The sequence below is a fragment of the Molossus molossus genome, unplaced genomic scaffold, assembly GCF_014108415.1.
Source record: "Molossus molossus isolate mMolMol1 unplaced genomic scaffold, mMolMol1.p scaffold_m16_p_15, whole genome shotgun sequence".
NCBI classification, from domain to species: domain Eukaryota; kingdom Metazoa; phylum Chordata; class Mammalia; order Chiroptera; family Molossidae; genus Molossus; species Molossus molossus.
This window is the reverse complement of record NW_023425350.1, coordinates 73512724-73525363: the sequence shown is the minus strand read 5'-3', so window position 1 is coordinate 73525363 and position 12640 is coordinate 73512724. Positions and strand designations below refer to the sequence as shown.

General features: G+C 47.4%; 1 protein-coding gene across 1 annotated transcript in view; it reads right to left on the bottom strand.

The window, feature by feature from the left end:
* CRACDL (CRACD like) overlaps positions 1–12327 on the bottom strand; it is a 43855-nt gene extending 31528 nt beyond the window's left edge. Inside the window, exons 1-4 of the mRNA XM_036263214.1 lie at positions 12258–12327; positions 6251–6416; positions 1537–1672; positions 1039–1203 (exon numbers count right to left, since the gene is read on the bottom strand). Coding sequence (XP_036119107.1) covers positions 1039–1203; positions 1537–1672; positions 6251–6416; positions 12258–12327 — 537 coding nt within the window. The remainder of the gene's footprint in view (positions 1–1038; positions 1204–1536; positions 1673–6250; positions 6417–12257) is intronic.
* Between the last annotated feature and the right edge of the window lie 313 nt (positions 12328–12640).

Sequence of the window (12640 nt, the reverse complement as noted above, 5' to 3'; positions counted from 1 at the left end):
GCTGTGGGTAGCCCACTGTCCTCACATCTGCCCGTGGAGCAGGCAGGGACAGGCCCACCCGAGAGCAGAGCTCTGAAGGGAGTTCTGGGGCTGGTTTCCAGTCCGCCACACCGCAGCTGTCCTGTGCCTGTCGTCAGGGACCCTCTGTGCGCCCACAGACGCACACCCAGTGAGTACATACATACTCCTCGCCCTGCCTCTGCAGGGGCTCCTGGGCTTCCGAGCAGCACAGAATCTGCAAGACACTGAGTCACAGTGAAACCCCGAGACCCTGCTGTGAATGGCCCTCGACCAGGGCAGACGTGGCTGCTCCAGGGGTGCACTGGGCAGGGATGTGGCTAGAAAAATGGGTCCTGGCCTTTATTTGTTTCCCACATGCCAGCATCACACGGATAACTCCAGCTCTGTCCAGCCCTCGGCAAGCTTGTCTATAAGGGGAAAACAATCATTTTCTGTGCAAGTATATTGTACGGGCTCAGTTCCTCCTTGTGGATCCCCAGGGGGGAGGGAGGCATCCAGGATGAGCCCCCTCCCCCGGCCAGGAGGCCATACACACCTCTCCTGCCCGTCGAACTCTCCCTGCTGCCGCGCTTACCAGAGCCATGCCTCACGTTCCAACCCCTAACCTAATGAGTTCACTGTCCTTCATTCAAATCTGACAGCCCGGATTAGGTCATACGTGTTTACCACACCCTTCTCCCTCCAGCCAGTTTTATGACAACAGAGAACAGGCTCAGAGGTATTTCCTTCTGGTCTGGTCATCTGCTCAGACAGGAAAAACAAGGCATGGAGTTCATTGTGTCAGACTTCTACCCATCATAAAGAATGTTACCAAAACCTTTCTCCCAACAATACCTACATTTCTGCTCAAAGAATGAAAACAAATACCCACTGTGGGCTCTAGTGACCTGGTCTGGATCACCTCCTGCTGCACCAAGCCCGGCCACCCACCATGGGGATGGCACAGGGACCACTGGAGGCCCAGCTGACCTCTGTGTTGGGTGGGGACAGACACATGGGGGTGCAGGCTGCACTTGCCTTTATGGTTGTGCTGGGACCAATGTCGTGCAGCAGGGACATCTCTGGGGGGCTCCTGGGCAGCCCATCATCCTCAGAACTCATGCCGGCGTCATCTCCCCGCTTGGCAGGAAGGCCCCCTGGAGGAGGTGGCGGTCCCATTTTCACATTACACTGTATTTTTAACTGCATTGGAATAAAGAACATTTGCTCTTGTTTTCATCAGCGACTTTATCAGCAAATCCTCCTGCCCCAATTCATTCATTCGGGAGACATCTCAGCGCCTCTGCCGAGGTGCAGCGGCCTGAGCCGACGGACGCCTGCCACCAGCTCTCCACTGTCACCTTGAAAATGAGCAGCGATAACTCAGAACGAGCCACGATCCAGCTGTAACTAACGTGGCCTATCTTGGGAAACTTGTGCTGTGCACTCAATTATACTTGAAAATATATCAAATAAACCAAGCAGGAATAACTTAAAAACATGCATACCAGGTGACGTTGCCAAGGAAACATTTACCTGCAGAGCCTTAATCCGGTCACACACGTTCTCTTGGGAAAACACCCGCACAGGCCGGGTAGGGTCCTGTCCAGACTCGGGAATGAAAATACTGTCGTGTGACAGGGCCCGGCTGCCCAGCGCGCCCCTTGACTCCCTAGGAAAAAAGAGACGCTGTGAACTCTGTTCACTGCCCCCTCCTGGGGTCCTTGGGATGAGAAGCCAGGGGCATGTGGGTCAATGGCTCTGCATGCAACCAGCCAACGGCTGCATATTTTATTTGCTCCTGACTTAGGTTTATACCCAGCCTATCAAATACCATAGTCAACTATTAGGAGCATTGCAGATATCTGAAGTTTGTGTGAATTCTTTTTATTAATAGAAAAACTAAGGTCTGAGGAGGTGTGAGGTCCAGACAGGGGGCCTTGGCTGGCTGGCTGGGTTGTCCGGGAGGATGAGGTCTTTCCTGTGGGCCAACACGCAGCCCCTCAGTGGGCTGCAGGCTGTTTGCACAGCAGGTGCAGAATCTGTCTGACAGAGGCATCCTTCAAAGGTTCAAAACTCACCTCCAAGGCTGGGTGTGACACTAGAACTGCACATCTGCAAAGCCAGGCTCTCTTTTCATCAATGACGTGATCGGTGCAATGCACCTGTGTGCCTCGCTCCTGGGGTACAGGTGGCAGCCCTTGTCACCACTGCCCCAGCCCCTGCCCCAGCTCAAGGCTCCAATTTGGAACTGAACCCACAGGACATTCTCAAAATGTTCTGAGAGGATGTGAGTTAGCTGTTGGGTTTTCCTAGCGGCAGTGGCTGCCTGAACAATAGGTGGAAGGAGGTGACTGTGACCTGATGATGAAGGAAGGAAAGCCTGCCACGACGCCCCCCCCTCCGCCCGGGGCATCCTGTTCTCTGGGAGGCGTTAGGGACTCTTAGGTGTGGCCCTGCTCTCCTACGGATCTAACCGTGCTAGTTAATGATGCTCTCTAACTTCTTTGTAGCCTGCAATAGAGAATTTGCCAGTAGGGAACCCATAGCTCCCAGAAGGGTGTGTCCTTACATTTCTGGGAGGGACTCAGGCCATGCCCAAGTACCAGGCAGGCCCTCCCACCAATGGCAGCTCTTGTCACAAAGATCACAGGCACACCTGGGTTCCCTCCGACAGTGGGAAGCCCATGGCCACACGCTTTGGAAACCACCTCCACTCGGTGGAACTGAGAGTTGAGACAGTGTGAAAAGGCCTCACAAAATGCACCGGCAGAACACAGGGCCGCTCACTACAACCACATTTACGGAAGCTAAAGGCCAGAAGCAGCCCAAGTGTCCTTCAGGAGGCAAACGTGATACAGGGGACTCCGCAGCTGACCAGTGGGTGAGGGGTATCTCTGTAAACTGTATGTGGGCAGCACCAGACTAGACTACGTACAAATAAAAAGCAGAGCACAGCCCTGGTCAGTTTGGCTCAGTGGTTGGAGCCTTGACCTGCAGACCACAGAGACCCGGGTTCAGTTCCCGCTAAGGGCACGTACCTTGGTTGCAGTTTGCCCCCAGCCCCGGTTGGGGTCGTGTGGGTGGCAACCAGTTGATGAGTCTCTCTCACATAGATGGTTCTCTCTCTCTCTTCCTCCCTTTCTCCCTTCCACTCTATCTGAAGATAAATGCAAAAATGTCCTCGAGTGAGGATTAAAAACAAAAAAAAAAGCAGAGCACAGAATGTTTATGGTGCGTTAGCTCAGTATGGGGAAGGGGGTATGAGTGTACATGAACACGTGAACCTATGTGTGTATTTGCTTATATTTAAAAAAATAAAAGGATAAGTAACTAATTGATGAAAATGATTTCTACCCTGGCCAGTTTGGCTCAGCAGTTAGAGCACTGGCCCGCAGACCAAAGAGTCGTGGGTTCAATTCTGGTCAAGGGCATGTACCTTGGTTGCAGTTTGGTCGGGGTCATGCAGGAGGCAGGCAACCAGTCAGTCGATGTGTTCCTCTCACGTCGATGTTTCTCCCTCTCTCTCTCCCTCCCTCCCACTCTATGTAGAGATAAATGGAAAAATGTCCTCAGGTGAGGATTAAACAAAAAAACAAAGACAAATGGGGTCATGTTAAAAGCACCCAGGAGCTAACAGGAAGTGACTCCAACAGCATAACAGGGGACAGTGTGGGCACAGAGATGAATGAAGGCTGCCATGGGCTAAAGCTGCCGAGTGCATAAAGACCCATGTCTTAATAATAACATTCTAGAAAAACAAAATTCACTGGTCACTACCGGAAGTTGCTAGGGTGCCAGGTCATCACTCTGAAGGTCGATCAATAAGAGGATCATTATCGAAGCATTACCATGCCCTTCCTGTACAACCCTATTTGAGAGCCACCAAGGAGCTGATGAAGGAAAGGTCCTCTTCACCGAAGATTCCAGCAGGCACACTCAAAGTAAACGACACAATTAGGAAACCCACCATTCTGCAATGAGATGAGGGATCCAGGCCAGGGGTTCTCAACCTGTGGGCCGCGACGCCTTTGGGGATCGAACGACCCTTTCACAGGGGTCGCCTAAGACCATCGGAAAACACATATTTCTGATGGCGATTCATAACAGTAGCAAAATTACAGTTAAGTAGCAACGAAAATAACTTTATGGTTGGGGTCACCACAACATGAGGAACTGTGTTAAAGGGCCGTGGCATCAGGAAGGTGGAGAACCACCGATCTAGGCAATGACACCAGGAGGTGTTGAAACCATTACGTGAAGATGAGTGGAGGGATCACACTGAGACCCCTGAACCCACTGCTCAGTCTTAGGGTCCCTAGAAGTCGGACAACCAGAAAGCATGTGCCCCGTGATACGAAGTGACAGCAAGTATCCAGGAATGAGTTCAGCCAAGAGAAAGCAAAGCCAGAATGTGGGATATTCTGCAGAGCAACGGACCCTCCTCTTACAGCTAATCGATGACATGAAACAAAAGGGGGTTGTTACAGATTAAGAAACTTAAGAGGCAAAACCACACACGATAAATGGGCATCAACTTTTCAAGCCCTCAGGGTCCCACGGGCCTAGCCAGCATAATGTGCCCTGGCTGATGGAAGTCTTCTGGCCACGGTGATGGCCGAGAAGCTGCTGCAGAGCCCAGAAGACACAGACTCTTGCACTGCCACAGAGGGCCTTTAGGGTCTCACCTGTCCACGCTCTCTGAAAACACCGTCTGCACTTCCAGAGCCCCGTCCCACTCCACCACCAGGCTTCCTTTCCTAGCAGCAACCTGCTGCCGCCAAGCGAGGCCCCCGCTAGGTGCTGGGGATATAAAGATGACAAGGACACCGTCCCCACCTTCCCACGGGCTCTGGTGGTAGCGGGATGGGAAAGTGGACAGGCCACTTCACCCCAGCTCGCCCCTCCTGCTCTGCTCTTGTCCTGTGGTTGGAGGGGCCGCTCCCAGGCCCATCCGCCCAACACCAGGACTGTGTGTTGCTGTTCGGGGGGGGGGGGGGGGGAGCGTCACAGTCTCCCTGGGGCTGGCCCAGTGAAGACATTTAATAATTAGCAATGTTAATACTAATACTAATACTAATACTAGTATTAGTATCAGGGGATACTGCTTTCCCCTGAGTCTGGAGCACACTGCCTAAGACATCTGTGTTCAGTCTTGGGAAACATGCTCACTGCTACCTCCGGAAAAAAAACAAACCAAGAAAACCTGAAAAAAACAAAACAAACAAAAAACCATGAATCTTTCCTCTTCAGTCATTTGGTGCCACCAAGTGGTCAGTGTAATTCTACTCTGTTAAAACCGGTGAGGAGACAGGTGGAAGGTGAGGGCAGGAACCATCACTGGGGTGCCCACAGTGACCCCATCTCAGTGCGGTCTGTCCCTGAGCCCAAGGGTCACTATGCCTCTGAAGAGTTTTTTTTGTTTTGTTTTGTTTTGTTTTTTGGTATGTGCCCCTAGCGGGAACCGAACCTGAGACTCTCTGGTCCGCAGGCCGACGCTCCAACCGCTGAGCCAAACCGGCCAGGGCGCCTCTGAAGAGTTTAATGCTCAATTAAGGGTCCATGTTATTTAAAAGAAAACATAAAAGTTGGTGTGATAACAATTTTTTTTTCTCTTTACTCACAGATATAACTGCTGGAATAACTGAGCATATGTATTCTAACTGTATTTCTGTGAAATACAAGTTATGAAAATAAGCAGACGTCCCCAAATGTTCCTCCTATGGGGCCTGATCTTCCTAAGAACACTACCGGATGAGTTTTCTAAGAGAACAGCAAAGAGCCTTCCCCTGCCTGCTCTCTCGTCTGTCTCTCTCAAAACTTTATTAGATTACTCGGAGTTCAAGCTTCAAGAGATGTATTTCCTAGTGTAGTATCCAGAGCCTCAGAAGAATTCTAGGTCAAATTAAATCGGCTCCTATCCCAATCTCGCACTGCCAGCTGTAGCATCTTGGGCATGTTCTCCAAAACTTCCCTAAAGCTTGGTTTGCTCATTTATGAAATGGCATATCCTACTCCTGTTCCCCAGTAATTGTATAATTTTAATATACGCAGCACCTGGCACACAGCAGGTACCTATATGACCCCCCCAACTTTCTCCATGTATGAAGAGACCCAAAGCACCCCGTCTGCGGGGGCGTCGGCCGTGGAACTCCCTAGGGAGAAGCAGGCTCAGAAACCAGCAGGTCACCATGACAGCGACACCGCGCATTTCCCACGCCCCCTCCGAAGGCTGTGAAATGCCACTTACTGGAGCTCATCCTCCGAGTCATAGCCCACTGGCCCTGCCTCGATGGCCATCACCTCACTCTTCTGACTTTGTTTCCAGGTGCTGCCTCCTGTGGAGGAAGGGGATTCCTTTCTCTTCTTCTTCCCAAAGAACTTCTTAAAGGTTCGGAATTTGGACTTTTTCTTTCCTGTGTGGAAGGAACGCATGTGAGTGCTTACCCAGCCTGTGAGACCCGCGGGGGGGGGGGGGGGGGGGCAAGGTTTCTGTCCACATCGAAGGACCACTCCTGAGAAGTCCGTTCACCACACAGAAGTGCGCGAGGTACACAGCACCCGTGTCTGCACACCTGGAAACAGGTCTTGATCTCTATTTATTTTGAACATTTAATAAAACAGCCAAGAAAGCTCTGGAGCACGATCACAGGATCAAAGCACGAGCAACTTTCCTCTCACTTAAAATCAAGTCTTAATCTCTGAAATGTACAAAGTCAAAAGCAAAAAGTCCCGATGAGCTAAAGACCATGTCAGAACCCAAGCTGTTTTCCAGAATAAGCCCAGTGCTTCACTGAGCGTGGACATGAGCACCACGGGCCGTCAGACGAGGGCCAGCGTCCCGGGCTGAGGTGCTGGCCGGGGCACCCACAGCCCTGCTGGCCCGGACTTCCCCTGAGAAAGACCTTCGCATGACGGTGGCGGTGCTGAGCCGACTCTGCCCTGCTCCGGGGCTGCCGGAATTCACAGCCCTTGCAGACGAGATGTCTCCTGCATTCTCGCCCACAAACTCCATCACATCGGGGACCCTGTGACTGCACATTAGCAGCTGAGCAGAGCTTCTTGCTCTCCTGATCTCTTAAGAGAACTAACAGTACAAGGACGCAACACTGCGGATAACCAGGATGCTGCCTACATCCTGGAAATCTGCTAAAATGATTTCTTAGTGTTTTTTTTATCCTCACCCGAGGACATTTTTCCATTTTTGTTCAGATAGAGTGGGAGGGAGAGAGAGAGAGAGAGAAACATCGACATGAAAGGGACACATCGAGTGGCTGCCTCCCGCACGACCCCAGCCAGGGCCAGGGACTAACCGCAACCGAGGTACGTACCTGTTACTAGACTAGAACCTGCCACTCACTGGTCTGCCGGCCAACGCTCTAACCACTGAGCCAAACAGGCCAGGGCAATTTCTTAGTTTTATAAGTAAATAACTCTGGAAGCTGAGTTCCTTACAAAATAAACAGAATTGTTATATTAAGGCCCTTTTGGGAGGTGTAGGTGATCTCGCCCTCATGTGGAGAATTATTTCACATTACCCTAGTAGGAGTTTGTATAGTACCTCAGGTGGAGCAAATCCCTGCCCAAAGAGAATTTAGTTCTATAGCCAAGACTTCTTACCGTCTAATGGAAGTTTCTTTCCTTTTACAACCACAAAATAATCATGCTGTTCATTGGTGGTCCTCAAAGAGAGTCTATTATTTGGGAAGACTCTTAAGAATTTTTTGCATTTGCCAGGTCACCACCTGGCCTTTGCCTAGCTGACAAAAGGTATGAATCCCTGCAGGTCCGAGCAGACATGAGCCTCCCTGTGCTCCACAGTCAGAGATGCTGCTTCTGGTTAGGGGCAGGGAGAGTGGCCACACAGACCCAGACTCCGCTGAACACTTTCCTTGACTTGCAACAGTTTGCCGGCCATCCACGAGGGGCCTGTTTGTGCCACACGTATCCATCCCCCTGCTAGGCTTTTAATTTTTTAAAAATTTATTTATTTATTTATTTATTATCCTCACCTGAGGACATCCTTCCATTTTTTTTGTTCAGATAGAATGGGAGGGAAAGAGAGAGAAACATCAACGTGAAAGGGACACATCGAGTGGCTGCCACCCTCACGACCCAACCAGGGCCGGGGACAAACTGCAACTGAGGTACGTGCCCTTAGCGGGAACCGAACCCGGGTCTCTTGGGACCGCAGGCCGACGCTCTAACTGCTGAGCCAAACCGGCCAGGGCCCTGTTAGACTTTTTAATTCAATTTCTTTAATGGTGACATAGACTATTCAGGTTTTCTACTTCTTGAAGCTGTTTTATGAAGTTATATCTTCCTAGGAATTTGTCTACTTTCTCCACATTTTCAAGTTGATTAGCATAGTTATCAATAACATCCTCTTACTGTTTTAGCATCCACACTGTCTGTAATAAAGTTTTTTTCAGCCCTGATATTATTTGTGCCTCTTCTTTTTCCTTGATCAATTGTATCAGAGGTTTGTTGATTTTATTTGCCATAAAAAACAAATGGCTTTGTTAATTCTCTTTACTGAATGTTTATTTTTTTGTGTTAATTTCTGTTCCTATCTTTTATTTTTTCCTTCCTCCTACTTTCTTCAGGTTTACTTTGCTAACTTTTTAAACTTCATAAGATGGATACTTAGCTTGTTAATTTTTAGGCAATTTAATTTATTAATTTTAGGCAATTCTAAGCACTTGAGAATTTTATTATCTTTCTGTTATTGATTTCCAGTTTAACTGTATTGTGGTAAGAGAATATACTCTGTATGGTCTGAATCTGTTCGGATTTGCTGAGACTTGCATGAATTTGTAAATGTTCCTAGTGTGCTTGAAAAATAATGTATATTTTCAATGTTTTATATGTGTCAAATAGGACAAAGCCTTTGTGTGTGTGTGTTTATCATCACCCAAGGATATTTTTACCATTGATTTTTAGAGAGAGTGGGGTTAGGGAGGAGAAAGAGACAGAGAAATGTCAATGTGAAAGAGACACATCAATTGACTGCCTCCCACACATGCCTAGCCAGGGATGGAACCTACAACCCAGGTACATGCCCTTGACCAGGAATTAAACCCTCAACCCTTCAGTGAGTGGGCTGATGCTCTAACCACTGAACAACACCGGTCAGGGCAGGACAAAGCCTTTTTAATTGTGTTATCTAAATGCTTTATATCTTTAATTTTTAATACATTTGTCCTATAAATTACTGACACAGGTGTACTAAAAATAACCCGCTCTGATTATAGATTTTATTTACTTTAACTGTTAATTTTTACTCTATAACTTCTGATATTATGTTAGTGCATAGAAAGGTAAAATTATTATCTTGCTCCAGAACTGAACCTTTTGTAAAATGCCCTCTTTAATTTTGTAATGCTTTTGCCTTAAATTTTATTTTGACTTCTATTAACACAACTACACCAGCTTCCTTCTCCCCAGTGTTTGCAAGGTACATGTTTTTCTATTCTTTTACAGTACCTTCGACGTTTCTGTTTAAGAGAATTAGTTTAGAAATCCAATCTGATAATCTCTAGCTTCTAAGTGGAACAATTAATGTAATTAGTCTACTTACACTCACTGTAATTACTGATGTGTTAATAAAAACACAAGTCTACCAGCGTGTTGGGGTTCTGCTGAGACTCTCTCACGGGTTGCAGACTGTCCACTTCTCACTGTTTAACTCTCTGGCCTCGCCTTGCAAGGACAGTAATTCCATTCACGAGGGCTCTACCCTCCAGACGTAATTACCTCCCAAGCCCCATCTCCAAATACCGCCACACTGGGGGTTAGGGTTAGAATTTTAACCTATGAACTTTAGATGGACACAAACATTCAGTCCATAACACACAGTCCATCTCTCCATGTAGGTCTTTGCTGATTTATTCAAATAATATTTTCTATTTTTTAATATCTAGATCCTACACATATTTTGTTAGATATATACCTACATATTCCTTTTATGGGTACTACTGTAAATGGCACTTTTTATATTGATTCTCTTAGTTCTTTCTTTTTTGTTTAAATTAATTTATTTTTGTTACAGATGTTTCTCCTCCCCCCCCCCCTGATTCCCCCTCCCCGCCTTGTCCCCAGCTTTGTTGTCCATGTCCATTGTTCATGCATACATGCATATAACTTCTGTGGTTTATCTCTCCCCCACCACCCCCTCTTCTGGGGATTGTCAGTCTGTACCCTACTTCTGTGTCTCTGGGACAACCCCATTCTTCAGACTGTTATGTTCATTATATTCCACAAATAAATGAGATCATATGATACTTGTCTTTCTCTGTTTGGCTTGTTTCACTTAGGATAATACTTCCCAGGTCCTTCCATGTTGTCTCAAGGATAAGAGATCTTTCTTTCTTATAGCTGCATAGTACTCCACTATATATATGTACCACAGCTTTTTTATCCATTCGTCTACTGATGGATACTTGGGCTGTTTCCAGATCTTAGCTATTGTAAATAGTGCTGCTACAAACATGGGGTACATATATTCTTTCTGATTGGTGTTTCAGGCTTCTTAGGGTATATTCCTGGAAGTGGGATCCCTGGGTCAAATGGCAGTTCAATTTTTAATTTTTTAAGGAAACACCATAGTGTTTTCCATTGTGGCCGCACCAGTCTGCATTCCCACCAGCAGTGCACTAGAGCCCCGTTTTCTCCACACCCTCGCCAACACTTGTTGTTTGGTGGTTTGTGGATGGCGGTGTAAATGGCACTTTTTAAAATTTCAATTGTTCATTGCTAGTATATAAAAATATAACTGAATTTTTATATTGATCTTGTATAGTGCCAATTTGCTAAACTTGCTTAAGAGTTCTAGGTACATTTTTGATATTTTCTATAATCATATCATCTGCAATTAGAGATAGTTTTACTTCTTCTTTCCATCTGGATCCCTTTTCTTTCTTTCTCATGCTTTATGTTTTTTATAGTTCCCTGTTCCTTCCAGATAGTTTCAAACTTTTATTTATTATCTTCAAACAAAGTATGTGTGATTTTATAGCACATATTTGGTCATTCTGATATTCGATGCCATTGTGTCTGCCTCTCTTCTTTCCACTGTGTGGTAGTTTGCTAGGGTTACCACGGACTGGGACTTAAACAGCAGAACTGTTACTGTCTCACAGTTCTGGAGGCTGAAAGTCTGAAATCAAGCTGTCTTTGGCATGGTTAGTTCCTTGAAAGGGTTATGACAGTGATATCGATTCCATGTCTCTCCCCTAACTTTGGTGGTTTGCTGACAATCTTTGACATTCTCTGGCTCATAGATGCCATCACCCTGATCTCTGACTTCATCTTCACGTGGTGTTCTCCCTGTGTGTATGTCTATGTCCCGGTTTCCCGCTTCTATAAGGACATCAGTCACACTGGATTAGGGGCCCACCATCCTCCAGTATGACTTCACCTTAACTAGCTACATCTGCAAAGACCCAATGTCCAAACAGGGCCACATTCTGAGGTCCTGGGGGTTAGGACTTCAATATATAAATTTTGGAGGCACACAATTCAACCCATAACATGCTGGTTCTCATTCATGGTGACTTGCTGCCTTATATGACTGGTTATCACTGACTACATGCTTGTCATAGTACTGAAAATATTATTTTCTGTAATAATTTGGCCTTTGTTAGCAAAATAAGGTGAGTATAAATGGCTAATCTTTGGAAAAGATATACTGTAGGGAGATAAATGTTTTTTAGCATCAATTTTATAACTCTATCAAGACATACACAGCAATATACAAGTATCAGTAAACCAATCACATAATTGGGTAACTTTTAGGACATGTTATGAGATGATGGTTCATGGGCCGGGAATGTAGCTCAGTAGAGGATGTAGTAAGGTCTCCAGAAGAAGAAAAGCTACAGACGAGGACTCAAAGACTCTCCCTTGTTACTGCTATTCTTCTGGACAGTCAGGCTGCCTCACCAGTCAGCCTCCTCCCGGTCCCTTCAGATGGTCGTGGATGATGAATAATTCCATTGAGCCTCTCAAGTCAACCAAACGTGGGACAGGAATGAGAACAATTACTCTAACCACCATCCACGTTTGACAGAGAAGCAAAGGAGGACCCCCCTGAATTGCTCTCCAGTCGCCGTATGAAGGACCTAGGGGTGTCTGAGCATGCTGTGAACTGAACCCCACTCAGTGCAGAGAACCCCGAAGCCCTGGTTCTGCCAGCCCCTCTCCCCGTGCCACACCCAGGGAGGACCCTTGCCAGAGCAGGGAAGCAAGGCCCTTACCTGTGCTGTCCTCCCCAAGGCCCTCGGCGGCCTCCCGAAGCTTGAAGTCCATCACCCTTGTGGAAATCATGTCAGCTCCCTAAGATAAGATGGAAATTCACGTTAAAGGAACATGCTGAACAGAAGTTGGCAGTGAGTAAAACGGCGGTGGTGATTGCTTTCTGTCTACGAGCTCCCCTGCCCACAACCAGCAGGCTCCACGCAGAGGGCAGGGCGGCACCGCCCCAAACGTGCCCTCAAGATTAGCGCCTACACAGGCATCTGTCCACTCACGGACCAGAGCAATTCCATCAAACCAGGCAACTGGGACAAGTGTTTCAGCAACCTAGTGGCAGAAGAGCCACAGAGACGTGGCTTGTGGCTCGGGGAGCATGGTCAACAAT